The sequence below is a fragment of the Cyrtonyx montezumae genome, unplaced genomic scaffold (assembly GCF_038088225.1).
Source record: "Cyrtonyx montezumae isolate F1298 unplaced genomic scaffold, pur_monq_1.0 scaffold_17, whole genome shotgun sequence".
NCBI classification, from domain to species: Eukaryota; Metazoa; Chordata; class Aves; order Galliformes; family Odontophoridae; genus Cyrtonyx; species Cyrtonyx montezumae.
The window spans coordinates 14,815,013-14,842,573 of NW_027071903.1; the positions used below are offsets into that span (position 1 = coordinate 14,815,013).

General features: G+C 59.8%; 5 protein-coding genes across 6 annotated transcripts; 3 read left to right on the forward strand and 2 right to left on the reverse strand.

Annotated features, from left to right (window-relative positions):
- The first annotated feature begins 403 nt into the window (after positions 1-403).
- On the forward strand, positions 404-12,107 carry AARS1 (alanyl-tRNA synthetase 1). Of its 2 annotated transcripts, XM_065733386.1 has the most exons (21): positions 404-425; positions 690-883; positions 1,857-2,045; positions 2,737-2,882; positions 3,677-3,868; positions 4,078-4,222; positions 4,894-5,039; positions 5,638-5,746; positions 5,833-5,983; positions 6,333-6,457; positions 6,674-6,818; positions 7,154-7,332; positions 7,756-7,869; positions 8,507-8,713; positions 9,610-9,794; positions 10,072-10,180; positions 10,391-10,504; positions 10,816-10,935; positions 11,066-11,152; positions 11,590-11,703; positions 11,897-12,107. In XM_065733386.1, the coding sequence occupies exons 2-21, from the start codon at positions 740-742 to the stop codon at positions 12,080-12,082; spliced, it is 2,907 nt and encodes a 968-aa protein (XP_065589458.1). In that variant the 5' UTR covers positions 404-425; positions 690-739; the 3' UTR covers positions 12,083-12,107. The 2 variants fall into 2 exon arrangements, with proteins under 2 accessions (XP_065589458.1, XP_065589459.1); XM_065733387.1 differs by lacking the exon at positions 404-425 and having other exon boundaries at positions 674-883.
- Positions 12,108-12,339: 232 nt separating this feature from the next.
- Positions 12,340-13,179, forward strand: EXOSC6 (exosome component 6). The gene has a single exon (XM_065734264.1). It carries the CDS (start codon positions 12,357-12,359, stop codon positions 13,167-13,169), a length of 813 nt encoding a protein of 270 aa, XP_065590336.1. The 5' UTR covers positions 12,340-12,356; the 3' UTR covers positions 13,170-13,179.
- Positions 13,180-14,460: 1,281 nt separating this feature from the next.
- LOC136047212 (RNA-binding Raly-like protein) lies at positions 14,461-17,577 on the reverse strand. Its single transcript, XM_065734265.1, has 7 exons — positions 17,513-17,577; positions 16,242-16,320; positions 15,455-15,505; positions 15,177-15,325; positions 14,981-15,094; positions 14,723-14,880; positions 14,461-14,645 (listed from the first exon to the last, which is right to left on the reverse strand). The coding sequence occupies exons 1-7, from the start codon at positions 17,544-17,546 to the stop codon at positions 14,607-14,609; spliced, it is 624 nt and encodes a 207-aa protein (XP_065590337.1). The 5' UTR covers positions 17,547-17,577; the 3' UTR covers positions 14,461-14,606.
- Positions 17,578-18,092: 515 nt separating this feature from the next.
- On the reverse strand, positions 18,093-22,213 carry LOC136047158 (C-type lectin domain family 18 member A-like). Its single transcript, XM_065734209.1, has 12 exons — positions 22,105-22,213; positions 21,525-21,616; positions 20,744-20,968; positions 20,575-20,672; positions 19,983-20,104; positions 19,796-19,903; positions 19,142-19,234; positions 18,964-19,070; positions 18,734-18,863; positions 18,382-18,478; positions 18,214-18,305; positions 18,093-18,130 (listed from the first exon to the last, which is right to left on the reverse strand). Exons 1-12 carry the CDS (start codon positions 22,211-22,213, stop codon positions 18,093-18,095), a joined length of 1,311 nt encoding a protein of 436 aa, XP_065590281.1.
- Positions 22,214-23,579: 1,366 nt separating this feature from the next.
- On the forward strand, positions 23,580-27,070 carry LOC136047213 (fibulin-7-like). The gene is made up of 8 exons (XM_065734266.1): positions 23,580-23,645; positions 23,913-24,069; positions 24,159-24,329; positions 24,473-24,598; positions 24,744-24,866; positions 24,945-25,082; positions 25,169-25,307; positions 26,427-27,070. Exons 1-8 carry the CDS (start codon positions 23,580-23,582, stop codon positions 26,785-26,787), a joined length of 1,281 nt encoding a protein of 426 aa, XP_065590338.1. The 3' UTR covers positions 26,788-27,070.
- The last annotated feature ends 491 nt before the right edge of the window (positions 27,071-27,561 follow it).

Sequence of the window (27,561 nt, forward strand, 5' to 3'; positions counted from 1 at the left end):
TGACCTGGGTTTGTTCTATGATGACGATGACTCAGGGTGGGAAACGTGCTGCGTGGTGCCAAGGCCACCTCAGGTCAGATCACTGCTGTGCTGCTTCTGCTTATTGAGAAGCTCATCCTTCCCCTCGCCTGGGTAAAAAATGACAGCCAAAAAAATGACAGCCAAGAGCCGCAAAACCCTCATTGAGCCCAGTGAGGGCAACCCTCAAATGGCGGCTTCCTGCCCGGCTTCACCCAGACCGCGTCACGTGACCGTCGCGTCCTCCCCCATTGCATCAGCCGGCCGGGAGAGGGCGAGAGGGTGAGTGGGCGGGGCTTCCGCTGAGCGACGGCTCACGCAGCCAATCGGCGCCCGGCGCCCTCCTCTGCGGGTGCTGCGGCGGCGAGGCCGGGTGAGCGGAGCGAGGGGCGGCGGTGCCCGGCGGGGTAGGCCCGGGGTCCGGCGCGGGGTTCCGGGCAGCACGGCGGGGTCCGAGGCGAGCAGCGGAGGCTGGAGCCCGGCTCGGCGGCCTCCTTGGGCCGGCTCCTTCCCTCCGGGGTCCTCCGCATTCGTACGGCGCCGTTCGTGCGTTTGGTGTCCGGGTCCGGGGTAGCTGCGGCCCGGGGATGCTCGGCTATGGGGCCGGGTCGGACACGTGGTGGGAATGTCTGACCCTGAAGGCCTTGCTTTTTTGTGCTTGAACCCCTCAGACTGAGCCAGCCTTGCTGCGTCCCCTCCTGCTCGGCTGTGCCGCTTCAGGATGGAGTCCGTGCTGACAGCGAGCCAGATCCGGCAGCGATTCATTGACTTCTTCAAGGAGAACCAGCACACCTACGTGCACTCCTCTTCCACCATCCCCCTGGACGACCCCACGCTGCTGTTTGCTAATGCTGGCATGAACCAGGTAGGATTCCAGCTCTGCTTCCTCTGAACACCTGCAGCAGAAGCTGTCCGTGTAGCCTTTGGAATTGCCCACTCCTTAGTAAGCTCCTGCTGGACAGCAGAGCTTAGTAATTGTTTGTAAAACGGTATGTGACCCTGAGCAACGTGATGGAGCTGTGGATGTCCCCATTCATTGAGTGGAGCTGGACTAGATGGCCACAAATGGCCTCTTCCAACTTAAGACTCCTGCAGACAACATCTGGGGGCTGCATTTACCCATCTCTTCTTAGCTGACTTCTTTCCAGCTGTGGTCAGCTTCACCTTGCAGGAGTTTCACTTCTCCCTTTGCACGTCAGTGCCTGCTCCCTGGGCTGAGCTGGTTCCCATTGCTCTGGTTTCACTGAGATGAGGTTTGTGTTTGGCTGCCTGCATCCCGATGTGTTTTCAGACACCAAGTAACTAGCAATCCCTTCTGCAGGTTGCATGGAAAATTAGCTTGTGCTCTGCCTCTCCTGATCACAAAGAGGTGGCTGCTGCATCTGCAGGAGTGTGGTTGCATAGTTGGCAAGAGAGGTTGCTGTGCTTCCAGGACTGACAGTGCGGAGATGGGAGTGCTGCCAGCCTGCCCTCCTTGACCCTTTGGACCACAGCTACCACTGCAAATAATTGCAGGGAGAATCCTGGCACAAATGACCACCAGCATCTCTAACGAGCTAGGCTGCTGGAAGGGTTTTTCTGGAGTTTTCATTGCTATTTTGGCAGCTGGGAATCTGGCTGTTTTCAGCCCCATTTGAAGTTCTGGGCTTTGGTGTGCTCCAGGCGTGTGTGCTAGGTCCTGCATCCTCCTCACACGCAGCAGACTGAAGGCTGGCTGTGGGGCATCCAGGCCAGCAGTACCGTGATGTAGAAGATACTCAGTGCCTTGCTGTTGCTTTCAACATCTGAAATCAGGCCCTTAGTGTTTTCCTTGATTGCTCTTCTTTCTTTCCTCTCAGTTCAAACCCATCTTCCTCAACACTATTGACCCCTCGCACCCACTTGCTAAACTGAGCAGAGCTACCAACACTCAGAAATGCATCCGAGCTGGGGGCAAGCACAATGACCTGGACGATGTGGGAAAGGATGTCTACCACCACACTTTCTTTGAGATGTTGGGGTCCTGGTCCTTTGGGGATTATTTCAAGGTAAAACAGACTGATCTGAAGCTGTTGCACAAAGTCACATGGCTGTGAGCTCAGCAGAGCATTTGCCAGGAGGCAGGAGGCCATCGTAGCACAGAGGGGCTCCTAGGGTACATTTGGCTCCTCCAGCTCTGCAGAATATTTTGTGATAGATTACTTGAGATTTACAAAGCTGATTAGATTATATTAACACTGTCAGTTTGGAGTCTTCAGGTGGAAGTTTTAGTGTCTGTCCTGGAGCTGTGATCATAAAATAACAATATTCCCAAGCTTCTTGCTGGTGTGAGGTTCGTGTCACAAAGGGATTATGAGGAATACAGCGTTATCAGCAGATTGCAAAGGCTTTATTTTTTGCTGAGGATGATAGGATTTCACATGGTTTCACCTGCAGAGATGTGTAGTAGCCCCATTTGCTGCATATGCTGGTTTGCCTGTTTCTTATGCCAGAGATCTGAAAGTTCTGGACTGTTTCTTAGACAGCTGTCCTGGTCCAGCTCCTGTCAGTTAGAGCTGGTAGTACAGGGGGACCTCGGGAGGGACCGTGTGGAAGGTTTCTGCATGCTTGAAAGACTCTCTGAGTAGATCCTAACCAGTGATCCCCCTGCAATAGCCAGTACTCTAATTGAGCAGGTACTGCACGCTGAAGAGCAGCTCTCTTTCCACTCTCTTGCTCACCTCATCTTTCCTTCTGCAGGAACTTGCTTGTAAACTGGCACTGGACCTTCTCACCAAGGAGTTTGGCATCCCTGCTGAAAGGCTCTACGTCACTTACTTTGGTGGAAATGAGGCTGCAGGACTGCAGCCAGACCTGGAATGCAAGCAGATCTGGCTGGATTTGGGGTGAGGGCTTTTAACTGAGAAAGCTTCACATTCTGATCAGCAGTTGCTATCTGCCTTTCTTCAGAGAAAGGCACGGTGTGTTGAGGCAGAGCACATACAGCAGGAGGTTTTGACATAATCCAAGCATCACCAATAATGTTTGCAAGGTGGCAGAGCTGCAAAGCCACAGGGAAGCAGTGATACTAGATGGAAGAGGCTGAGACTCAGGTCAGGCCCTCGAGTTTTCATTGCTAAATCTTTATAAGCTTAAGAACATAAGAGGTGCCCTGCTGTGTCAGATCAATGGTCTGTCCAGCTGACAGCAGGTAGGATACTGTTCAGGGAAAGCAGGCAAACCTGGCTGTGATCTGTAAGCTTTTCTTCTCCCAGCACTCACAATTGTTGGATCAGTTATGTTAGCAGGTCGTGCATCTGTTCCCCTTAGTCTCTGCTTGGGGATGCGCTCCTTCAGATTCTGTTCTGAACCTATTGGATTTCTCTAACTCCGAGTTTCCCACTCAGTCTTGTCCTCTCCAGCCCTACCATTGCTTGTGTTGATGTCAGAGATGCACCCATGTTCCCAGTGGCAGCTTTGGTGGGGTGTTGTGTGCATCTCTGCCTCCAGCTGGTACTCCCCAGCAGGGAACCTGGGTGCTAAGACCTTGAAAGTTAGGGTCTTGCATTGTCAGGGTCCTGAGACAGACTGATCCAGAGAGCTAGCGAGCTGAGATTTCTCTTCTGAGATTCCCCCTTAGCTGAGGGAGTTTCTGCCTTGCTGTGAGTCTCTCTTGTTCAGTGGGAGCTTCTTGTTACAGGCTGGCTGAGGGCAGGATTCTGCCTGGCAATATGAAGGATAACTTCTGGGAGATGGGTGACACGGGGCCCTGTGGCCCTTGCAGTGAGATCCACTATGACCGAATTGGGGACAGAGATGCTTCGCACCTGGTCAATCAGGATGACCCCAACGTCCTGGAGATCTGGAACTTGGTGTTCATACAGTTCAACAGGTGAGTGAGAGCTATTTCCCAGCCCAGCAGCTTGGCTGCGTTCCTGGTGCTCTAACCCAGGTGCCTCTGTACTGCTTTGCTGTTTGCTGGAGCCTCCTTCCTATACCTGCAAACATCTTCAGCAATTTGGGTGCTGTAGCAAGCTGAATTCTGGTATTACCCCATTGCCTGCATCGTTGACAGCTTGTTTTCTTTCTGTATCTGAGCAGGGAAGCTGATGGGAGCCTGAAACCTCTTCCCAAGAAAAGTATTGACACCGGGATGGGTTTGGAACGACTCGTTTCTGTGCTGCAGAACAAGATGTCCAACTATGACACCGACCTTTTCCTTCCTTACTTTGAAGCCATCCAGAAGGTACAGACTGGGGAATCTGGGCCTGATCTGGCTGCATCCATTGCCTGGATCCCTGGGGAGATGTGTGGGGCAGGTCAGGTTGGAATGGTTATGTCTGCAGGTCTCTGCATTCCCAGCTATTGCAAGCCCTGTGGGTTTGTACTTTGCTGAAGGTAGGAGCGTTGGCTGGCCCAGTAATTACTGCCCTGGGGGGATATTTCTCAAGGAAAACAAGGGACAGGAGTAGTGCAGCTTTCCCAGGTGCTTCCAGCACACTGTACCACGTGCAGGCACTGCTTTCTTATAGCAGTGTTCTTCTCTGGGGTACAGGTTGAAACACCCTGAAGCAGGGAAGCTGGGACTGTCTCCCACCTGGCAGAATTGGGAAGGTTTCTTGGCTGGGCAGGTGATGTCAGGCCAGAGTCTGTGAGCCAGTGTGCAAAACAGATGTTTTCCCTTTTGGGACTCCCATTTGTGTTCCCCTCCCTCCCTCTTCTGTCCTGGGCTCGTAATGGTGAGTTGAGCTGTCTTTACCTGAACCCTGAGAACACAGGCACTGTGCTGAGCGTCCCCTCCTCTTCCAGTCACCTCCTTCCCAGAGGACTGTGCCATCTCTGCAGGATGCAGCTGGCTTCTGAGGCACTTCTCTGTTGTTCTGCCGTGCTGCTGATCCCTGTGTTGTCCCCACGCAGGGCACAGGTGCCAGGCCCTACATGGGGCAGGTCGGTGCTGAGGATGCGGATGGCATAGACATGGCTTACCGTGTGCTGGCAGACCACGCACGCACCATCACGCTGGCCCTCTCTGATGGTGGCAGACCTGACAACACTGGCAGAGGGTAAGGAGGGAGCTGCTGCAGTGCTGCTGTGTCCTGTTCAGCTCAGGATCTGGTTTGTCTCTGGGAGGTCTGAATTTGTTGCTGAAGCAGCAGATAGCAGAGCGTTAGTTCAGTGTATTTGAATCCTGATGGCAAGGTCCACCCAAAAAACTAAGGCACGTAGGTCTGGGCATTCTCCTGGCTCCCACAGAGAGGATTGCCATGGTCAGGTAGGCACAAAAGCCTGTTTGGTGCAGTAGTGCTGCCAGAAAAGCAGTGATATTTGGGCTGAGGGGATGTGCTGTGGGTATTGCTGGGCTCAGGGCTGACTCTTAAGCACACAATGAGTCTGAGCCAGGGGGCTGAGGGCTGGGTGGGATCCCTGGTGCATCCCCTGAGAACAAATCAGAGGTGTGACGTTTGCATTCAGGGACTCTGCTGCTTTTCACTGAGAGGGCACAGACACTGCGGATGCCCAATCCCTGGTGCTTTGAATGCCAGGTTGGACGGGGCCCTGAGCTGCCTGATACAGTGGTTGGCAGCCCTGCTCGTGGCAGGGGGGGGTTGAAACCTTTGAGGTCTGTTCCAACCCAAACCATTCTGTGATTGTGTTCCCTAGGTATGTGTTGAGGCGGATTCTCCGCCGGGCTGTGCGCTACTCCCATGAGAAGCTCAGTGCCCCCAAGGGTTTCTTTGCTACTCTGGTCGACGTTGTGGTGCAGTCACTGGTAAGTTCTTTCCCCGCTCCTCTGTATCTGCTGTTGTCTGCTGAGGTGTGCAGGTCTCTGTGTGCTGAATCCTCTTGGGTGTGCAGGGAGATGCCTTTCCTGAGCTGAAAAAGGACCCAGATATGGTGAAGGACATTATCAATGAAGAAGAGGATCAGTTCCTGAAAACGCTCAGCAGAGGACGTCGCATCCTGGACAGGAAGATCCAGAGCATGGGAGACAGTAAAACCATTCCTGGTGAGGCTGTGGCTTCTGACTGGAGGCACCAAAAGGCATTTGTCCTGGAATAAATGGGACTGAGGGCCGAGTTGGGCTGGAATTGGGTGTTGGCAGAAGGTGTAGAGGGCAGAGTTGGAGTTCAGTAGACCGTTGCTCTTTTCTCTGGCCTGTGTTCTCTTGCTCAGGTCTCTGAGCTGTACAGACACAACGTGGCAGTGTGCTCTCTGTGCCCAAAAACTGTTAGTGAGGAGCCTTTTGGGTGCTCGTGACCACCAGACTTGTTTGTTGCCCTGCTGTAACACAAAGCTCAGTGAGGAGCAGTGTCTCGTGGAGTGGGAGTGCTGAATGCTCTGCTTTTTCCATGAAGGTGATACTGCCTGGCTGCTGTATGACACATATGGTTTTCCTGTGGATCTCACTGGGCTGATAGCAGAAGAGAAAGGCCTTGTTGTGGACATGGAGGGCTTTGAAGAAGAACGGAAAAATGCACAGGTAGAAAACAGCTCCAGGGGAGGCTGATCTGAGAGTGGGCACGGAGGGTTCCCTTTGTTTTAATCTGTGGCTGTGAGCTTCTGCTCCCTTCTTACAGTGTGTGCTCTACCCCTGAGTGCCCAGAGCCCTTTGGGAAAGACCAGGGCACAAGAACAGAGCTGTCATCCACCAGTGCTGGGGTGGGATTTCTTCAGCTTTGGTTCTTGTCATTGGCAGCTCAAATCCCAGGGCAAGGGTGCTGGAGGGGAGGACCTCCTCATGCTGGACATCTATGCCATCGAAGAACTGAGGGCCCGGGGGCTGGAGGTGACAGATGATTCACCAAAATACAGTTATACTTCAGATCCCAGCGGTACCTACGGTATGAAAAACCTCCTCAGCCCCCACGTCTCCCTGGGAGGAGCTGCTTTGCCTTCCTGGGACATCTGTCTTAACAAGGTCCCCTCTGAGTTCATCTTTCTGGGGACATGCTGGTGGGAGTGGAGATGTGTGCAGGTGAATAGCTGTGCAGGGAAGGGACAGTTCCTGCCACAGAAAGCACTGGATAAAATTATCCAGCTGTTGCCATAGTTCTTTCTCCTTACCAGCTGCAAGTGTAGCTGCCATGAGCTCCTGCAGTTGCTGGGAGGTGCTGCTGTGAAGTTCTCCCAGGTCATGTCTTGTTTCACTGACACTGCCTGTTGTCTTTGGTGACAGATTTTGGGAGCCTTGTGGCCACAGTGAAAGCCATCCGCAGGGAGAAGAAGTTTGTGGAGGAGGTGTCCACTGGCCAGGAGTGTGGGATCGTGCTGGACCGGACCTGCTTCTATGCCGAGCAGGGTGGGCAGATCTATGACCAGGGCTACATGGTCAAGGACGATGACAGCAGGGAGGATGTGAGTCTGCCTGAGAGCCTTCCAGTAGTCTCAGCCTCACCTGCATTCTGGGCAGTTGGATGCAGAGGAGAAAGGGCTGAATAAGCTCCAGTGGTTTCCTGTCTTTGGTCAGGACCAGCACAGGTTTCCTTTTAGGGGGTGCAGGGTGGCACAGGCGTGCTGGAGTTGATTCCCCTTGAGGTTGCACTGAACTCTGCTGCAGCATCAGGCTGTTGCTGTGGTGGTGGTGCTGGGGTGGCTGTGTTGAAGGAGAGTGCTTTTAAACTGAGGTGGGGATCTCTTTCAGCTCCGCTCTGCCTGGGGACATCTTGCTTTGCCATATCCCGCACACCACTCCAGCTCGCACACCTTTCCAGCTGCAGTCCAGGGGCTGTGCTTCCCTTTACACCCTCCTTACTTGGCTATATTTCCCTCTTTGTACAGAAAACTGAATTCACTGTGAAGAATGTGCAGGTCCGAGGAGGCTACGTGCTTCACATAGGAACTCTGTATGGAAGCTTGAAAGTGGGAGACCAGGTCCACCTGACAATCGATGAGGTGAGTTAAGGCATGGTGTAACAGGTGGTTTCACCTCTTTGCCTTGTCTCCTTCCTTTGGAGCAGCGTGGCTGCTGCTCTGGAGGCTTGGAGGTTGGGTCCTGCTCTCCTTGCAGCACGTGGTTCAGGCAAGCTGAGTCAGGGCCTCTCCTCTGGGATCTGGCTTCCCACTGCCACAAGGCCTCGCTGCTTGCTCAGCCACGCTCTCTGGGTTTTGCTGACCTGAGCAGGACCACACCTTTGGCCCTCACCAGGAGGGTGGGATGCACATGCAGCACCACTGTGTTGTTGATGACAGTGGAGAACCTGGGCTGTCTGCTTTTCCCCAGGCATGGCTCCAGCATGCTGAACCTGCTGAGTGAGTGCTGCGTGGAGCCCAATCTGCAAAACGTATTTCCCTCTTCTATAGAGGCACCTCTGGAGCATGAGAGAAGGCATATTGCAGGGATAGGCATGCTGCTCTATCCTTGACCTCTCTCCAGAAGGGGCCTGGCAGGGAAAAGCTGTGTACAAGCGTGGAGGGGATGTCCTGCTCCCAAGGCAGCAAGTTGAAACAGCACGTTAGCCTCTACCTCCCCAGCTGGAGGTGGTCCTGGCTGCAGCGTGGGACCCCATCTAACAGGGTTTTTCTCCATCAGATGAGGCGGAGGCCGGTCATGAGCAACCACACAGCCACCCACATCCTCAACTTCGCCCTGCGCTCGGTGCTGGGAGAAGCAGACCAGAGGGGCTCACTGGTGGCACCGGACAGGCTGCGGTTTGACTTCACAGCCAAGGGAGCCTTGTCCACACAGGAAATCAAGCAAGTTGAAGGCATCGCCAACCAGATGATCGAGGAGGCAAAGGTGGGTTGGTCAGGTTGAGGAGTTAGGTTGTTTGCTCGTCCCATCCTCCAGGAAGAATCCTGCCCTCCTCCTGGTGGATCCACACGCTGGCTTGCTGCAGTGTTTGAACGGGGCTTGGTGGACAGCTGAGGCACCAGCTTTCAGCAGGAGTCTGGCTTGAATCCCATTCTTTCACTGCACGCCCCTCCCTGGAGTTGAGCTATGTGTGCAGTGTAACGTGGATAAGTGCTTGTTTCATCGTTATTTCCCCACTGTGTGAGGACAGAGAGAAAACTTAGCCTTGATCCCACCAGCCTCTCATGCAGGCACCAGCTCCCTGTCTCTTTAATCCTTGGGTTTGGCTGGTATACATATGCTTATGAAAAGGATACCTTAAGTGTAGGTCTTTTTGGATGGCCTGGGATACTGGAGTTGTGGTCCAGTAGGTGGGAGTCTCCTGAACTGCTGATGCAGTGCTGTGTACAGATCTGCATTGTCTTGGGGTTTTGAGCGGGGAAAATTCCACGTGCGTTGACGTGCTCCTTCATACCGAGCCCTCTCCAGCTTGGAGTGGCCTGCTCTAGTGTCACACTTTGTGCAGGTGCCAAGAAGCAGTGGTGTGTCCTTAGAGACAAGAGAGTCGCTCTGTGTAGTGGCAGCCCTGTGCCAGCACAACTCTCAGGAGGACCCTGTGTCCTGCTTGGGAGTTTGCAGTTAGAAACCATCGGAATGTAGAGGAGCACAAGAGATCTGAGCAGTCACAGGTGTCAGGAAATTTAGGGTTGTTAAGGCAACCAACCCCAGGTCAGCAGCTTTTAGGATCTTTCAGAGGAAGTCAGGATACTCTGGAAACGCAGGCCCTCGGTTGCAGCTAACAGGACCAGCTCTCACCTGCATCCTTTTCCTTTGCTCTGCAGACTGTGTATGCCAGGGACTGCCCTCTCGCAGCAGCCAAAGCTATCCAAGGCCTGCGGGCAGTTTTTGATGAGACCTACCCCGATCCTGTCCGTGTGGTCTCTATTGGCATCCCTGTGGAGGAGCTGCTGGCTGACCCCTCCGGCCCCGCGGGCTCCGTCACTTCCATCGAGTTCTGCGGAGGGACGTGAGTACCTGGAGAGAGCAGGGAAGGCAGCAGGGTGGGTGAAAAGCAGTCCCTGCAAAGTCTGAGCTTCTTAGGGCTGCAGTGTGGTCGTGTGCTGGGCAAGGAAAGTGCCTGCGTGCTGTCCCTGTGGCTAGGTTGGGTTTTCTGTCTGTCCTTTGCTACTTCTGCCTCACGGGGTGGTTTTCTGCTGTCCGTGCTGAATCCTGCTGAGGGGAGAAGCAGACCGGGCTTGTTAACTCTCTCTTGTTGTGGGTCTCTTTCTGGGTTCTTTCCAAAGGCATTTGCAGAACTCTGGCCATGCTGGCCCCTTTGTGATTGTTTCAGAAGAAGCCATTGCTAAAGGCATCCGGAGGATTGTGGCAGTCACTGGGGCTGAAGCTCGCAAGGTAAGGGGAGGCAGGAGTTGCTCTTTTGGGAGGATATTGGCAGTCCTTCTGGCAAAAGGGGCTCCAGCCAGAGTCTGGCTCTGGGCAAGCACTGCCTGCATCGGCTCTGCTGCTTCCCTGGGAGTTACTGAGCTCCGTGCCTGGTGCTGCCACCTTCCTGGCACTTCTCTTGGGGACGGTCTGGTAGCGGCTCAAATTGTGTTCTGCCAGGCCCTCAGGAAGGTAGAGAGCCTCAAGAAATTGCTGTCAGCCCTGGACGCCAAGGTGAAGGTCCAGACAGCTCCCAACAAGGACGTGCAGAAGGAGATCACAGACCTCAGCGAGGTGAGGGTGGCAGCAGGGCTGGGCCCTTGCTTGCTTCTTTGTCTCCTCCACTGGGGCCTCCTTGTCTTGATTACTCTCATGGGGTGAATTGCTGATGGATTCAGGTCTTGTACCAACACCCTGAAGGACACAAGCTCAGCAGAGGTCCCAGCCCTGTGTTCTTTGCGTGCTGCAGCTTACACCCAAGCTTGCTGGGCAGCAGGACAGAGGAGCTTAAGCCACTTTGAAGTTCACGAGTACGATGCAGTGTGCCCTGCCTCCTGCCCTGGCCACCTCCACCCTTAAACCCTCCTTGCCTTTCTGTTTTGCAGATGCTGGCTACTGCTGTTATCCCACAGTGGCAGAAGGATGAGCTGAGAGAAGCTGTTAAAGCACTGAAGAAGGTTATGGATGATTTGGACCGTGCAAGCAAAGCTGACATCCAGAAACGAGTGAGTCCTGGCTGGGGGTAAAAGATGGAGTGGGAGGGCTGCTGGGGGCTGTCTGCAGGGAACTTGGGCTGGGTGGTTCTTGTGTCCACGGGCGTTGTGCAGATACCTGAACAGTGCTGTCTGTCCCCAGGTACTGGAAAAGACGAAGCAAGTCATTGAGAGTCACCCTAACCAGCCCCTGGTCATCATGGAAATGGAAAGCGGAGCCTCAGCAAAGGTAGGGGGAGGTCTGGTCGCTCCTCCTCGTGCCTGAGGAGCAGATGGGGGGGCTGCATTTGTCTGTGGACACGGTGCTGTGTTACAGAGGCATCAGGCCACCTGCCAGCCCTGAGCAGGGGCTGATGAAGTGGGAGAACTGTACTGCACTCTGTGTCCCTCCTAACTAAGAGATGGGCTTGCAGGGATGGGTGGGTCTGAACCTTTCCCTGGTGAGAATTTCCTCTATGGAAATCGCATCGTATCCCTGGGGAGATTCATCCCAAAGGAGTTGAGATCAGCTCTGGAAACAACAACCTGGGCTGACAGGGACGGGGCCAGATCACAGAGCTGCTCCTGGGCATTGCATCTGCTGCCCTGTGGCTGTCCCCGTCTCTATGCCCCTGGTGCTCCCAGCAGTGCTATCTAGTGAGCAGCAGTGCCTCGTTCCTCCTGCAGGCCCTGAACGAATCGCTGAAGCTCTTCAAGACTCATTCCCCCCAGACTGCTGCCATGCTCTTTGCTGTGGATAACGAGGCAGGCAGGATCACCTGCCTGTGCCAAGTGCCCCAGGTCAGCATCCGCGTGCTGCTGTGCCTCTCTCACACAGTGGTGGATGAGAGCCACGGCCCAGTGCTTGGTGTTCGCATGGGGCATGGAGCAGGAGGGGAAAAGGGGACAGCTGGGGCTGGGGAGCTGCATGTGAAAGAGCCTCCCTCCCTGTCCCCGGGCTGGAGGTCGTTATTTCCCTTCTTTTCCTCTCCAGGAGACGGTGCAGAAGGGCCTGAAGGCCAGCCAGTGGGTGCAGGAGGTGTCTGCCCTGATGGACGGCAAAGGTGGAGGGAAGGACGTCTCGGCACAAGCCACGGGCAAGAACGTGGGCTGCCTGCAGGAGGCACTGCGCCTGGCCACGGACTTTGCCAGGCTGCACCTGGGGGAGCTGAAAAACTGACGGGAACCCCACGTGTCCCCCCCCCCCCCCCCTCTCTCTTCTCCTTGCCCTTGCTTTGCTGTACGAGCCCCGCGTCCAATAAAAATAGTCGAGGGTGGTGAGACCACCAAGCTCGACCAGTCGGACCTCTGTTGCGCGCCTTGACCCTCCAGGGGCGGTCACTCCCACCCCCTCCCCCTGCGCGGCCCCACGGGGACGGCGCGGTGGAGCACACCCGAGGGCGGAGCGGAGCGCTCCGGGCTCCTCCCTCCGTCCGTCCCCGCTTCCCCCCGCCATGCCGCTGGATCACCGCCGCCTGCAGGGCCCCGAGGACTCGCAGCCGCCGGAGCTGTGGGCAGCGCGGCCCGCGGACGGAGGAGGTGAAGAGGAGGAGGGCGGAGCGGCCCCGCGGGACCCCTGTGCGCTGCGGCCGCTGTTCGCCCGCGCGGGGCTGCTGAGCCAGGCGGAGGGCTCCGCTTACGTGGAGCTGAGCGGCGGCACCAAGGTGCTGTGCGCGGCGTGGGGCCCGCGGGACGCGGCCGAGCCGGGGGGGGCGGTGGGAGCGGGTCGGCTGCTGTGCGAGTTCCGCCGAGCTCCTTTCTGCTCCCGCGGTGCCCGGCCCAGGCCCGGAGGAGCGGCGGAGCGGGACGCGGAGCGGGAGGCGGCGGCGGCGCTGCGGGAAGCGCTGGAACCGGCGGTGCGCTTGGCCCGGTACCCGCGGGCTCGGCTGACCGTCAGCGTTATGCTGCTGCAAGACGGCGGCTCCGCCCTGGCCGCCGCCATCAGCGCCGCGTCGCTGGCGTTGGCCGACGCCGGGGTGGAGATGTACGATTTGGCCGTGGGCTGCGCGCTGTGCCGCGACGGCTCCGCCGCGGGGCCGTGGGTGCTGCAGCCCGGGGAGGCCGAGGAGCGCGGTTCCGCCGCCCGCCTGACGGTGGCGCTGTTGCCCGCGCTCAACCAAGTGTCGGCCGTGCTGGGCGGCGGCCGCGGGGGGGCGCCCGAGGGCTGGGGGCGGGCGCTGCGGCTCGGCGTGGAGGGATGCCAGCGGCTGTACCCCGCGCTGCGGCACTGCCTGCTGCGGGCGGCACGGCGCCGGGACGGGGCCTGAGCCGCTCGGGGACGGCGGCGGGGGACAGCCGGCCTTGGGGGTGCCGTTGAGCCCCGAGGTCTTAGCCGAGCCGCCCCCCTCGCGCTGCTGCGGACCCCGTGGAGGTGCCCTCGGTGGCGCTGCCGACCCCTGGAGCTGCTCTTGGTGGTGCGGAAGAGCTCCGAGGACTCACCCGGGCCGCCCCTCGCTGCGTCAGAGACCCTCAGGACTGCTGTCCCTGGTGCCATTGGAGACACGCAGGTTCTACTTGAGAACCCCCCTGGACTGCTTCTAGTGCCACCAGAGACCCCCACAGCTGCCCCTGGTGCTCCAGGGCCTCCTCAAACCATCCCCAGTTCCACCAGAGACCCCCAGAGCTGCCCCTGGTGCCAGCTGAGACCCCAAGCCGGGCCCAGTGCTGCCAGAGACGCCGTGACATCCCCACCGCAGTGTTCCACCATCACCACGTCGCGGGACCGCAGACCTCAGTGACTGCTGCCAGTGGTGCTCCAGGCTGTCAGAAAGCCGTGCTTTGTTTGTGTTGGTTGGGGTTTGTACAATAAAATGGGTTTGTTTGTTTCTTTTGTTTTTTCCTGGTGAGTTCTGCCCACCTGGGGCTGCTGGGGTCCCCACAAACCCCAGTGGGATTCTGGGGGGGGAGGGCTGGACCCGGGGGCTGGCCCCATTCAAACACCACCACTGGGTGTACAACCTGAAGCGCTCAGAAACCATCTCAGTGCTGAATAACCAAAGGAATACAAATGGTGATTATTTATTTCCTTTCCAGCACAGTACACTCTTTTGCCGGAGCAAATTAGAAATACAGGACAACTTCCCACCAGCGAGAGAAGGATGGCCTCGAAACGGGGGATACAGACACACAGGGAGAGGGACAGAGGCACGACTTCCCTGGGCAGAGGTAGCCAAGGGGGCTCCGTGCTATGGTGGCAAAGAGCAGAGTCCTTAGGACGCCATTAAGAGAAACCCACTGGTGAGTGGGGGCTGAGCACCACACCACTGTGTGCCCCGTGTCCTCGCCATGGCCCTGCTGGGATAGGGCTGTGGCTTTATCCTGTGTGGGGCAGGGGTCCGGCCCGTGTCGTGCTCGTGGGATGGAGGGGTTGGGTGTGACCCGTGGGTCAGTGGGATGCTTTACCCACCGGGGAGGTGAGGAGTGGGGGCACGCAGGTCTCTGGGCTTATGCTCCTTTGGGGTGTGGAGCTTCTGCCCCCCCCCCCCCACGCTCCCTCCCCGTGTACTTACACTGCAAAACAGGAGGAATAAAAAGAACAATGCGCACTCAAACACAAAGACTTCTCTCACCGCAGCTGGCCAGCGCAGGGCACGGGGCCACTGGCACTGCTGGTGGGGACATGAGTGCTGTGAGCGGGCTCAGGGCACCAGCCTGGAGCCTCCAAAGGGGGCACAGAGATGGGTCCGGAGCTGCAGGGCACCCCACTACTGGCTCCCCTCGGGGTCCGAGGTGTGCGCCTTCATCTGCAAAGGGAAACGCGGGGCTGCACCCAGAGCCCGGTTCTGGCACAACACCGGCAGGCAGCCGGGCCTCTCCTTACCGTCTCCTCCGTGTCCGTGCTCTCCTCGGTGCTGTCCACGTTGTGCAGATCGCTGCGCCCGTCCCCTCCGCTCCCCTCCTTGCCCCGGGAGCCCTCTCCCAGAGGGGCTGGTGATGCTGAGCCCACCTCCGCCCTCTTCTTCTCACTCTCCTTGCACCCTACAGGGACAGCAGGGGCTCAGGGTGCCCACACGGAGCACCCAAAGGGGACGAGGGAATGGGGGGGTCTGGGCACGCCGCGCATTGCAGCATCCCTCACCCGAGAGCCGCTCCCTGCGCTGGTCCATGCGCTCCAGGCTCTCCAGCAGGCTGTCCACCCGTGCCTTGATCTGGCTCAGCTCCCCCTTGATGGAGTGCAGCTCCTCGGCTCTCACTGCGGGACCGGAGCCCTCAGTGTCCTGTGGGATGGGCACCCAGCACCCTGCGGGTAGCCGGGGCTGCCGCATCCCACTCACATTTCGTCCGTGTCCCCGTGGAGCTGGTGCTGCTCCGCACCCCGTGCTGGGGGCTGGGGCTGCTTGTGCCTCCTGCTCTTGTGTGCGTTCTCCTGACCTTGACGGGGATGCGGTTAATGAGGGGTGGGATCTTCTGGTACTCATACACCCTGCGGGGGGACAAAAAGGCGCCCACGCCCCGGTTACTCCATCCCTGAGGTCACGTGGCCCCGCTAAGGGTGCTCTCCTGGGGCAGAAGTGGGGGAAAGCGATGCCAGGACCCCCGTGTCATGCCTCACCGGTACGGGAAGTCATCCCTGTAGAGGTTGTAGTCCAGGTCGCAGGTACTGCTGCAGGAGGGGATGGAGGACAGCAGGTCAGCAGCTGCAGCACTGCAGGCAGGGATGCCCTCCTGCTGTACGTCCCCATCCCCGGAGCAGGCTCTGCGATGGGGGTTTGTGTCTGGAGCACAGTCACCCCGTCACCATGTGCTGGTGCTGCTTGGCAGCACGACCCAGAGCTGCTCCACAGAGCATCCCGTGGGGTGGGCAACGGCTGCTGCACGCCGGTGGCAACTGGGACCATGGTCCCTGCCCTGCCAGCACTGCATCCCTGAGCAGCCTCACTGCCATGGCAACATGCAGAGCAATTAATTCCATCCAGAAGCTCTCCAACGAGATGGAGCCTGGCGCTGACTCTGGGTCACGCAATCGTGAAGGTTGGAGAAGAGCACTCAGGTCCCCAGGTTTGACCTCAGCCCACCCCACTGCCCACGTCCCTCAGGGCCACATCCCCACGGCTCTGGGACACCCCCAGGGACGGTGACTCTCCCCATCTCCCTGGGCAGCTGTGCCGCTGCCTCACTGCTCCTTCAGAGAAGGAATTGTTCCCAGTACCCAACGTGGACCTCTCCCCTGGCACAACTTTGGCCGTGTGCCATGTTGTGCAGCACCCAGCATGAACGGAACCAGGGATGGGCACCTGTGCCGGGGGGGGGACCTACTCCAGGGATGGAGACCTGGGTTTGGGGCTCAGTAGGGACCCCCCAGGAGCAGCTCATGGGGACCCCTAGATGATGGCACTCACGGGTACAGGCTGCTGCTGTGTGGCCTCTTCTGGCCCAGCCTGGCCCGGCTTGACTTGGCCTCCCTGGCCATGTCCAGATCTGCAGGGAGAAAGAGCAAGGCCATGAGCAATGGCAAAACCCAAACTGACCACCAGGAGCCCCAGCGGATGGCTCCTGTCCTTGTTGAAGGAGCTTCAGCCCAGAGGTGTTCCGGATGTGCTTTGCTGTCCTCAGATACAGGTGTCTTACTGCCCACTGCTTTCTTCCCAGTTCCCATGCTCAGTAGGAGATCAGCATCCTCTTCTGCAGGACTGGAGCTGCATCCAATTCCCCACATGACAATGCTCAAGTGTTCAAGGACTTACGAAAGAATAGGGGGATAAAAAGAGCAAAAAGAGCTAAAATCCTGGAGTGCAGCACGGGGTGGTGGCTCTCAAAGGCCTGGGATGGCAGCGGGAGGCTGAGACGTGGAGCATGGCCGTGAGCATCATCACCGTGCCCAAATGTCCCATGGATATCACCACCATTGTCACATGTCAGGATATCCTATGGGCATCTTAATCACTGACACCATACCTGGCTGTCCCATGGGTGTCCCAACCACTGTCACTGTGTCTAGATGTCCCATGGGTGCCCCATGTCCCCAGCATCCCCTAGCAGCTCAGTCCCTTTCACAGAGCAACATGAGCCCGGCACAAAGGGAGCCAGTAGATGCTGGCTCCCACAGTGACCCGTGACATGTCAATGGGACCATCCTGGTGGGGCTCCACCACCCCTGGGACCCCAGTCCTGTGCTGGGGCTGGGACCAGGTGTCCCAGTACTGGAGGGGACATCCACGTCCTGGGAGCGACGAGGGCACAGTGGTACTGGGAGGATGTCCCTGCACTGGGTGATAATGGTGATATCCCAGTAGCAGAGGATATCCCTGTTCTGGGGAGCGATGAGGATGGGGGATGATGATGCAGGAGCATCCCAGTGCTGGAGAGCATCCCTGTCCCGGGGAGAGACAGGAGCTGGGGAGCAGGACATAGGAAGCATCTCAGCACTGGGATGAATGGACATCCCGAACCTGAAGGAAATCCCTCTGCTGAGGAGGAACAGACAGCGGGGAACGGGTCACGGGAAGCACCTCCATGGGGGAGAACATCTCTGTTTTGGGGGTTGGTGGGGACATCCCGGTACCCTGCCTTGAGAAGGACAACGCAGGAGCATCCCGGAGGACGGCTCAGCTGCGGATGCCCGCTCCCCGCATCCCCATCCCGGTACCCGCACCCCCATCCCCGTACTCACACCTCCACCCGTCCCGGCCGCTCAGAGCGCTCATGGCCCCGTCCGCAGCCCCGGCCCCGGCCCGAGCGGCCCCGGCCCGAGCGCACCTCCCCGGGCCGTACCACGCGGTCGCAGATCCGGCAGGGGGAACGGCCCGAACCACCGCACCGTCGAGGGGGAGCGAGCGTGATGAGCAGAGGCAGCCCCGAGCCTCAGTTTCCCAAGCAGGGAAAGCTCAGCGTGTCCCCCTTCTGAATTCACAAGGTCCCAGGATCCAGACGGGAGAAAAGAGGACAAGGGGCTCTTCCACATGGAGTGAGGGCTTTATTATCCCGGTGACGAGGAGCCCGCAGCGCCCAGCCCCCGCCCCGAGGTCTGTGTCACCTGAAAGCCCCCTCGGCACCTTGCTGTGTCGGGGACGCACCTGGACACCCCCAGGCTGGGCTTCTCCCTGCCCCACCAGCTGTCACAGGTGGTGACAGGGGAAGGCGAGGAGCAGCAGATGACACTGCTTTGGGATGCTGACACACTGCTTTGGGATGCAGACGCACAGCACTCTCCCTTCTCTGCCGGTCCTGTCCCTCAGCCCGGAGATGCCCGCTCAGGGGTCCCGCTGCCATCGGGAGATGTGCTCCTGAGCTGCATGGGAAGTGGAGTCAGGATGCTCGTGGGGCTGAGTGCTGTGCACATGGGGGACCCGAAGGCTGCGGCCAGGTGCTCACCAAACTGGCAGAGGTACCGGTTTCGGGTCTTGCAGCGCTGGTCGTTCCAGTTGAAAGCTGCTGCTGCCTGCATCTCCACGCAGTTCCCAAATCTGAGTGGGAGAGGAGGACAGGGCGGTGGCAAAGAGGTCATGGTGTCTCCCATGGGAGCTGGAGATGGGCACCTACCCCTGGTTGTCTGGCTGCCCGAAAGCAAAGCTGGTGAAGGCAGAAGGCTCGCCCGTGTCCCAGCGGAACGAAGCCTTGGATGTCTTGTAGGTGAGACCTGGAGAGCCGAAGGGGGGAGGTGTTTTTTAGTGGGGTGGGAAGTCCAACAGGGGATGAAACATCCATTAGGGAGGTGGGATGTCCATCAGAAGGGTTGGATATCCATCACAGAGGGTGGGATGTCCATTAAAGAGGTGGGATGTCCACCAGTGAGACAGGATGTCCTTTGGGGGAGTGTAATTTCCAGCCAACATATGGGATGTCCACCAGTGCCCTGTCACCACACCACCCCTCAGTAGCACGCAGGACTCACCAATCCAGAAGTTGCGGGTGTCAAAGTCAGTGTCCATCACCCTGTTGCTGCTCTCCAGGCGGCTGAGGTAGAAGGCCAGGATGTCCTGCACCTTCTGGCTCCTGATCTGGGCCAGCATAGCACCTTTCTCCTGGAGGGAAGCCAGGGAACCAGCAGGCAGCCCAAATCTGTGTTCTGCTCTCCAAGTGCCGAAGGCCCTGGACTGGGTGTTCTGGGAGGGCCCAGCTCACCTGGCACTTGGCTTTGGCCCCGTAGTACGTGTCGGCCTCGGGGGAAACTGTGAAGCAGTCACCATCGATCCTCACGTCGCAGGCATGGAAAGGGAATGGGATCCTGGCTGCAGGCACAGGTGGGCACAGGTGGGTGCTGGGGCACAGGGAATCCCCACCGGGCACAGCCCCCACTCACTGCCGCACTCAGCTCCGCCGTAGCCAGCATCACAGAGGCAGGAGCACTCCTCCTGCCTGAACTTCCCATGGAGGCACCGCGTGCTGCACCGCACTGCCAAAGGAGCAAGGAATTAGGCTGTGCAGGGCAGCCAGCCCTGAAACCGTGCTCCTTCCCACAACGCTTCAGTGAGCAGCCCTCGTGCCACACCAGCCGTGCACATGCACCATGCACAGAGTGCACAGAGCAGGCTGTAGGCACTGCGTGAGCCAAGCAAATGCATGTGCCACACTGACCATGCACACACTGGCCAATATTGATCACAGATGCATGGCACCAACCGGGCACGTGCATTGCTCTGCACCAAGCATGCATACATGGCACACACTGCAGTAACCATGCTCACATAGCACCGACTCTGCTCGTGCATGCACAGCAGCAACCACATATGCATGCACTGCACTAACTCTGCACCAAGCATGCATGTGCTGCATTGAGCTCGCACATGGATGCTCTGCACGGTGCACCGATCGTGCACACGCGTGCACCACTCACTCCCGTGCACTGCACTCACCCCACACGCACTGTGATCTCGCATGTGTGACCACTCAGGCCCTGTGCTGCCTGCATCCAGCTTGTTCCTGGTCCACCGTGGGCACCATGGGCACTGCTCACCTTGGCAGAAGCGCCCGGTGTAGCCAGGGGCACAGACACACTGGCAACTGCTGACGTTGAGGTGTGCACCGTTCCTGCAGCTCATGCGGCATGGATTCCTGGGGACCTCTGGGCAAGCACATGGGGGCACGCAGCCATCAGGGGGCTGGTAGGGCTGGGCCGAGGGCTGGGGGTTGCAGGGACTTACCGCAGAGCCCACCGCCGTGATCCCAGGACTTGAAGCAGCCGGAGAGGCCGGCGGTGCACAGTGAGCACCAGGGCCCACGCTGGTAGGGGACGATGGGAGCTCCGGCCAGCTCCCAGTTACCCCTGCCCAGGGAGAGAGCATCCCCAGGCTTGGCCTCAGGCCCCGCCCACCTCGGCACAACCCCGCCCACCTCGATGTAGCCCCGCCCACCCACCGCTCCGCCCATTTATAGCACAAATCCCCGTCCACGCTGCTGACGCCCCGCCCACTCTTATCACAAAGCCACGCCCACTAGCAGCGCCAAGCCCCACTTACCCAGCGGCTCCCCACCGGCTAGAAGCCCAAAGCTCCGCCCACACCGCAGACTCCCCGCCCACTTCCACTACACAGCCACGCCCACTTCACTACACAGCCACGCCCACCTCACTGCCGCCCCGCCCCGCTTTTAGCACAACGCTCCGCCCACCCCACGAAAGCCCCGCCCGCCTTTAGTACGAAGCCACGCCTACCTCGCAGTTCCCCCTGCTTTTAACAGCCCCCCCCCACATACCGCAAAAGCCCCGCCCCCCTCGACCAGGCCCCGCCCCCTTACCCAGGTGAGTAGGCGCAAGCGAAGGCCTGGCTGCGGCCCCGGTTCCCCGCACACAGCTGCCTGCCGCAGCCCAGCCGCCCCGCTGTGGCCCACACCAGCTACGGGACACGCGTGCCATCACCCTCGGCCACCTCGTGCCGCCCACCTGTCCCCTGTGTCCCCACCCCACCTGTGTGTAATGGCTGCAGGTGGTGTTACCGGTGCAGCGTGCCGCCCCGTAGTCGTAGCGTCGGCCCTCGGCGAACCAGCGCTCCAGCAGCTCCACGAAGCCCCCGGCGCCCACGGGCAGCAAGGCCTCGCTCCAGCCCAGCTGTGGGGCCGGTGGAGGAGCAGGGCCCGCCAGGCAGCCTGCCACCCGTGCTACTGCCAGCTCTGCCAGCTCCTCGCTCCACTCCTGCTGGGACACCGGGCTGGGGGCACTGGTGGGCGATGGGAGGTTGGGGAGGCACGCAGGGGATGGTTGGGGTGTCCAGAGTGGTGTCCACCACAGGGTGTTGGGCTACCAGAAGATGTTTGGGAACCACCAGGGTTTACTTGGGATCTGCAGATGACTGGGGACCACTAGGATGTGATTGATCACCATTAGTGAGAACCACAAGGGGATGACTGGGGACCCCCAGGGAGGATGCTGAGAAACCATCGGGAGATGACTGGAAACAACGTGACATGAGTGAGGACCAACGGGCAGTGGTTGGGGGCTATTGGGAGACCACCAAAGGATGCTGGGTAACCATCGGGAGATGACTGTGGACCACCAGGGAATGTTGGACAGCAGTGAGGAGATGATGGGGAGCCACCAGAAGATGTCTGAGGACAACCAGGAGGTGGCTGGTGACCATGAGGGGACTTTGGGCAAGCACTGAGGTATCAGAGGGCCACCATAAAATGTTGGGGATCTCGGAGGACCAGTCCTTGGTGCATGTGGGGTGTGACAGGGGCAGGGCACTCACCAACTTCTGCATGTTGGCTGCGGGTGGCTGCACTTTGCTCCTCAGCTTGTTGTGCAGTGAGAGCACCAGGAATGTCTCCTTCCCGCTGAGAGCTGCGGAGGGCAAGGGGCAGCAGGGGTTGGGGATGGGGCCGAGCGGCTGGCCAGTCCCACGCGGCAGCCTGGGATGTGGGAAGGCACCCGGGTCTCCATGGAGACCGGAGGGGAGTGAAGGAAGTGCTCTGGGACGGGAGTACAAAGGGGACAGGGGCTGGGGGGTAGCAGAGACCGCCAGGAATGCACCCGATCCCCGGAGGGGGAGGTGGGGGGGGGGTCCGGCACAGCACCGTCTTCATCGTGCTTGCACTTGTCACCAGCCCGGAGCTCCCATCACCAGCCCGGAACCCATCTCCAGCCCCACGTCCCCGTCACCAGCCCCACAACCCCATCACCACCCCAGCCCCCTGCCTGCCCGGGGAGCACCTGTTTAAGCACAGAGCAGGGGAACATCCACACCCTTTGGGAATGATGCCCAGGGCTCCCTGAGCTTCTCTTAGCCCCGATGTGAGCACAAAGCCCTTCCCGTCCCCTCTTCCCATTACCTCGGGGTCCCGGAGCCAGTGGGGAGAGCTTCTCCGACTCACCCACCCTCCAGGCCAGGCAGGCCAGCAGCACCAGGAGCCAGCCAGCCAGACCCCCACCGTCCTCCATGCTCACCAAAGGGAGGACTGGAGAGAGAAAGGAGGATTTGGGGAGGGACGAGCCAGTCCTGCGTGCCTGCGTGTCTGCTTCCAAGATTTGATCCTATTCAGGACTTCAGACAGGCGCTGCTGGTCAGCTTGAACAAAAGGTTGACGGGTGAGTAATAGCTCTGTCAAAACAGTCGCAGGCGGTGGAGACAGCTCGGGGGGCCCCACGGTCCCAGCACTGCCACCGCAGTGGGGTCGGGATCGCAGGGACTGGGCATCACCCCCCAGCCCCGCCGCCTGCTTTCCTCCTGCTCCATGAATTAAACATGCCGGGGAGGTAATGCACACTGCCGGGGGGGGGGGGGAGGGGGGGGGTGTTGGGGGGAGGGGAGGGATCCGTGGGCACACGGCCAAATTCCCGCTCCAGCGAGCTGGGCAACGCGGATATGAGGTGGGGGCGGCGGGAGGGATGCTCGGGGTTGGGCAGGGGGCCCGGAACCCCTTCTGCTTTGAGTGCTCTGTCCCAGCTCTGGGGGTCCCTTGGCACGGGGCAACGTGTGAGTCCCCAAAACGGAAGGTCAGTGTAGCCCACGGGTTTCCTGCAGGGGAATGCTGGAGCATCCCTTGTGGGGCAGTCCAGGAGCCTCCCTCACCCTAACATCAGTGCAGACCCTGACTCTAACCCAACCCCAGACTGCAATGCAGCCCAGCTACCCCCCACCCAGTGCAGACCCCAAAGCCACCTCTTGTCCCAAGAGCCCTCCCCGTGCTCGACGGATGCTCCGGATCAGCCCCATCCCGTTGTGCCACGTGCACTGTGCATCGGTGAGGCTGTGAGCACGGTGACAGCCGCCGCCTGGCCCCGGCCATCCCATGTGAGCAGCGGTAAGCGGTGGCCGCGGGGAAAGCCGGCATCTGCTGCCTGTGTGACATAAAAGGCCCCAAACCCTCTGATCTGAGGAGAGGGAAGGGAGAGGCCAGCGCGGGTGCCAAGGGGAAACTTTCCTATGGCTCGAGCAGGGGAAAAACCAACAAACACTCAGGCATGCACACACACACACACATTAAGTCCCGGTGAGCGGAGGAGCAGGCTGCGAGCGAGTGACTGAAGGAGGTTGAGCTGGGCTGGGAGCTTGGGGCACGTCCTGGAGCCCCTGAAATCAAGCAGGTCTGTGGGTACGGGCGGCCGTGGAGCGATGTCACATGGTGGGTACAGTGACATGTTGCTGCATGGTGGGATGTGGGGCAGTGCTGGGGGTCTCTGGGGGATGCGGCTGCAAGAGCTTGGGGTAGGGAAGGGGACACCACCTTGGTTCCACCCCAGTGGGGCTGTGAAGGGGGGTGGGATGGAATAGTGGTGTCCTGTCCTTGCAGCCAGCCCTGCCGTGATGCTCGTCCTGCTGCCAGGCTGGGTGGCCCTGTGCATCCTGCAGCTGTCCCTTGGCAGCGCTCAGGTAAGGACCCCGTGCCTGAGGTGGGCATGGCTGGGTCACCCGTGGGGCTGCCCATGGACAAAGGCTGTTGTGGGGCCCTTCCTTATCGGGGAGGGTGCTAGAGCCACCTGGGGGCGTTCAGGCACCTCAGGTGCTGATACAGGAGCAGGCAGAGGGGCTGAGGTTGGCGCGGATGCAGAAGCAAAGGCAGATGGGATTCCAAGGGATGAGCCCAGAGCATCACAGCACAACCCAGCAGGTGATGGGGAGGGCCCTGTGTTCCCCCAGGAGTGCCTGAGCCACCAGCAGGCGCTCAGCACCGTGCGGCAGATGCAGAAGCTGCTGTCGGCACAGGAGGCCGCCCACCTCCAGGGCACACGCAGCCTCAAGAAGCAGCTCTCAGTGCTGCACAGCCGCATCCAGAGGCTCGCTGGCAAACGCAACGGTAACGCTCGGCATCCCCAGCTCCCCAGCTCCAACCCAGGGACGGGGGCCGGCTCCCGTCCTCAGCCACGTCCTTCTGTCCGTCCACAGACACCTGCCCGCAGCTGGCAGTGCCCCTGAACGGGAGGAAGCTGGGCCGGGTTACACGGCCGGGCCACGATGTTCACTTCATCTGCGACGCTGGATTTCAGCTGGTGGGCTCGGAGACGCGAACCTGCCGGCGAGACCGCACCTGGAGCGGCACCCAGCCCTTCTGCAGAAGTGAAGTGCCCCGGGCTCGGGGTCAGGGGACGGCACAGGGAGCAACCCTGTGTCCCCCGCAGCAGGGGGGGGTGGCAGGAAGAGGCAGGAACTGGCTTTCCCTGCCCCTGGTCTCGTGGTATTGATGAGCTCTTTCTCGCCAGGTATCGATGACTGTTCCAGCAACCCGTGTGCCAACGGTGGGACCTGCGTGGATGGCAACCAGAGCTACACGTGCTTGTGCCCACGGGGCTGGTCAGGAGCCAGCTGCCAGAGCCCCGTCTATGCCTGTAGGTGCCCTCAAACCCACCCTGAGCTCGGCAGAGGCTCGGCTTTGGGCGTACATCCCTGGAGAGGAGGAGGATGGATTGCTTGCAGGGCCACGCTGCGACCATCTCATCCTCCCCCACTGGTGACCCCACGTCCTTCCTGCAGACTGGGTGACGCTGAGCAACTCATCCTTCAGCCGCCAGCCCCGCTGTGCTGAGGGCCGCCCGGGCTCACGGCACTGCAGCTGCGATACCGGCTTCCAGATGCGAGCGGGAGGTGTTTGCCAAGGTACGAGGCGTGAGGAGGGATGAGGCGCAGTGGGACGGGGCACCTCAGCCCCCATCCACCCCCGCCGTGCCTCCCCAGATGTGGATGAGTGCCAGCTTTTCCAGCCTAACCCCCAGACCCGGATCTGCCTCCACGACTGCCTCAACCTCCCCGGCTCCTACCGCTGCCTCTGCCCGCCGGGCTACGTGCTCCATGCCGACCTCAACACCTGTGAGGGTAAGAGGAGGGATGCCAAGCACCCCGTGCATGCTGCACGGCTGGGAGGAGGGCCAGCCCCACTCACCCCATTTTTGCCACTGCAGACATGGATGAGTGTGCTGGGAGCCAGCACAACTGCACCCAGGGCGAGCTCTGCATCAACACTTTCGGGGGCCACCGCTGCGTGCACCCCAAGTGCCCCCCACCACGCCACAACACCAGCTACGTCAAGACCTCCAGCTTGTGAGTATTGTGCCATCACCTTGGGAGGAGATGGGCCCTACACGTGCTGTATCACAGCACCCAGGGGCAGCAAGGAGAGTGCTGGCAGCAAATTGTCACACGGAGCGTGCTTGGCGTGCTGCAGGATGCCCCTTGCCAAAGGCTTCGGGATGCTGGTGGCTGCGGGAGCGGGCGGGAGCACCAAAATACAAGGGAGCTTTATGCAGGCACTGCACAGTGCTCAGGGCTGCAGCCACAGCAAAGCACCTCTATCCGGGAGCCGTGCTCCAGGTTGGCTTTGCTAGAGCTTTAATCAAATGTCAACAGTGTCAGTGCCCAGGACCTGGGGGGGGGGACGACGCCATTTCCCCTCCTCTGTACATTTATGTGGTGCCTCTGGCTGCAATCCAGCATGCAACCCGCTCCCCCAGTGCTGCTCATGAGACTGAACCGCTTTGTACACCACTGGCTCCTTCCCCCTGTCCTGGCACAGCTCTTGCAGCAACCCAAGCAGAGAAACATCCCAGCTCTGAGTGGCATCCAGATCCCTTGCCCAGCCCAGGGACACCTCTCCAGGGCTGGGCATGCTTGGATGTGGCCTCCTTGGGTTGCTCCATCACAGAACGTGAGGCTGGAGGTGCTGAGTGTGGTTGGTGGTCTCCATAAGCTTGTTAGCAAGCAGGCAATCTGTTCTCCAAGAGCCAAATGCCACAGGGGGTCCGGGAGAACTTCATGAGGTTCAACAAAACCACGTGCAAAGTCTTGCACCTGGGTCGTAGCAAACCCCACTAATGCTACAAGCTGAAGGACAAAAGGATAGAGCACAGCCCTGCCAAAAAGGACCTGGGGGTACTGCTGGGTGGCAGCTGGATGTGTGGCAGCAACATGCCCTCGCATCCCTGGGCTGCATCTAAAGCAGCACAGCCATCAGGGCAGAGAGGGGATCTGCCCCTCTGCTCTGTGCCTGCCTGCCCAGAGAGGCGGCCCTGCAGACAGCCAAGGTCGGGGAACGGGGCTCTGAGCACTGACGGAGCTGTGGGTGCTCACTGCAGGGACTGGGAGCAGATGGCCCTTAAGGTCCCTTCCAACTCAAACCATTCTATGATCCTATGAGTGGTGGTTTCCCTTGCCTCCTGGCAGCCAGTGCGAGAGAAACCCGTGCCCCACGGACAGCCGAGCCTGCCGCCTGGCCGCCACCTCCATCTCCTTCCACTACCTGCCGCTCCAGGCCAACCGCACCGTGCCCCGCGTCCTCTTCAAGATGTCCACCACCCGTTTCGTGGGTGACAGCCTGCGCTTCGCCATCACTGGTGGCCGTGGCCAGGGCGTCTTCACCGTGCGGCGCTCCGACCGGCAGACGGGAGAGCTGGTGCTCACCAGCCCGGTGGTGGGGCCAGCCACGCTGGAGGTGGAGCTGGAGATGAGCGAGTTCTCCCGCAAGGCGCTGCTGGGCAAGCACATCTTCAAGGTCACGGCTTTTGTGTCCCAGTACGAGTTCTGAGATGCAGCTCTGCCGGAGGCAGATGTGGCTCTGTCCTGGGGAGTGACGGAGTGGGATCAGCGTGGTGACCCTCGTCCCATTAGAGCCATTTCTTGGAGTTGGCCTCAGCGGGTCCTCTCAACTCGGGAGATGCTATGAGATTCTAGGATTCCTCGTGCTTGCTCATGGCTGTTAGAGCATAACAGGTGGCCCCCTGCCCACTGCCAATGCTGCCAGGAGGAACCAAGAGGCCGTGCTGGGGGCTACAGCCCACCGTGCCTCTTCACACCTCATACACACCCAATAAAAGAAAAGTGCCTGCAAGAAGGGTGTCCTCACTCGGTGATGAGCATCTTTTGGGCCCCAAAAGCTCCTGCTCAGGCCCACGGACAGGCCCCACGCCCACCAGCAACATGGAGGGGGCAGCGGGGCTCCCAGCCAGGCCGGGGCCAAAGGCTTTTTGACCCTCACCCCACAGCCACATGGAAGGCAAAGGCTCTGAGCTCTGCACGGGGCCTAGGAGCGAGGAGGGCCGGTGGGGACAGGCGCCCGAGGCGTGTCCCTGCACAAAGCAGCCGCTGTGCGCGGCCCATAAAGCCTTCCTTGTGCTGCGGGCACCGCTCGCCAGCACCTGAGGGCCCGGCAATGGGGAAAACCGTCTCAAACAGCGGAAAATAGACCAAACACAAGGCAGGGCGGGCGGGGGGTGGGGGGGGTGGGGAAAGGGAACGGAGCGCTGCGGCGAAACGCGCCCAAAACTTTTTGTCCCTCGTGGCACGCCGTAGCTCGCCCGTT

Coding starts and splice junctions, on each gene's coding strand:
- AARS1 (XM_065733386.1), top strand. CDS start 740: ATGGAGTCCGTGCTGACAGCGAGCCAGATCCGGCAGCGATTCATTGAC. Junction 5,040..5,637: donor CCTGACAACACTGGCAGAGG/GTAAGGAGGGAG, acceptor TGTGTTCCCTAG/GTATGTGTTGAGGCGGATTC. Junction 10,505..10,815: donor AGATCACAGACCTCAGCGAG/GTGAGGGTGGCA, acceptor TCTGTTTTGCAG/ATGCTGGCTACTGCTGTTAT.
- EXOSC6 (XM_065734264.1), top strand. CDS start 12,357: ATGCCGCTGGATCACCGCCGCCTGCAGGGCCCCGAGGACTCGCAGCCG.
- LOC136047212 (XM_065734265.1), bottom strand. CDS start 17,546: ATGAGCGCTCTGAGCGGCCGGGACGGGTGGAGGT. Junction 15,506..16,241: donor CACAGCAGCAGCCTGTACCC/GTGAGTGCCATC, acceptor CCCCTCCTGCAG/CAGTACCTGCGACCTGGACT. Junction 15,326..15,454: donor AGGGATGACTTCCCGTACCG/GTGAGGCATGAC, acceptor GTCCCCCCGCAG/GGTGTATGAGTACCAGAAGA.
- LOC136047158 (XM_065734209.1), bottom strand. CDS start 22,213: ATGGAGGACGGTGGGGGTCTGGCTGGCTGGCTCCTGGTGCTGCTGGCC. Junction 20,969..21,524: donor CAGCCAACATGCAGAAGTTG/GTGAGTGCCCTG, acceptor GTGTCCCAGCAG/GAGTGGAGCGAGGAGCTGGC. Junction 18,306..18,381: donor GGGCAGCCAGACAACCAGGG/GTAGGTGCCCAT, acceptor TCTCCCACTCAG/ATTTGGGAACTGCGTGGAGA.
- LOC136047213 (XM_065734266.1), top strand. CDS start 23,580: ATGCTCGTCCTGCTGCCAGGCTGGGTGGCCCTGTGCATCCTGCAGCTG. Junction 23,646..23,912: donor TGTCCCTTGGCAGCGCTCAG/GTAAGGACCCCG, acceptor GTGTTCCCCCAG/GAGTGCCTGAGCCACCAGCA. Junction 24,599..24,743: donor CCAGAGCCCCGTCTATGCCT/GTAGGTGCCCTC, acceptor TCCTTCCTGCAG/ACTGGGTGACGCTGAGCAAC.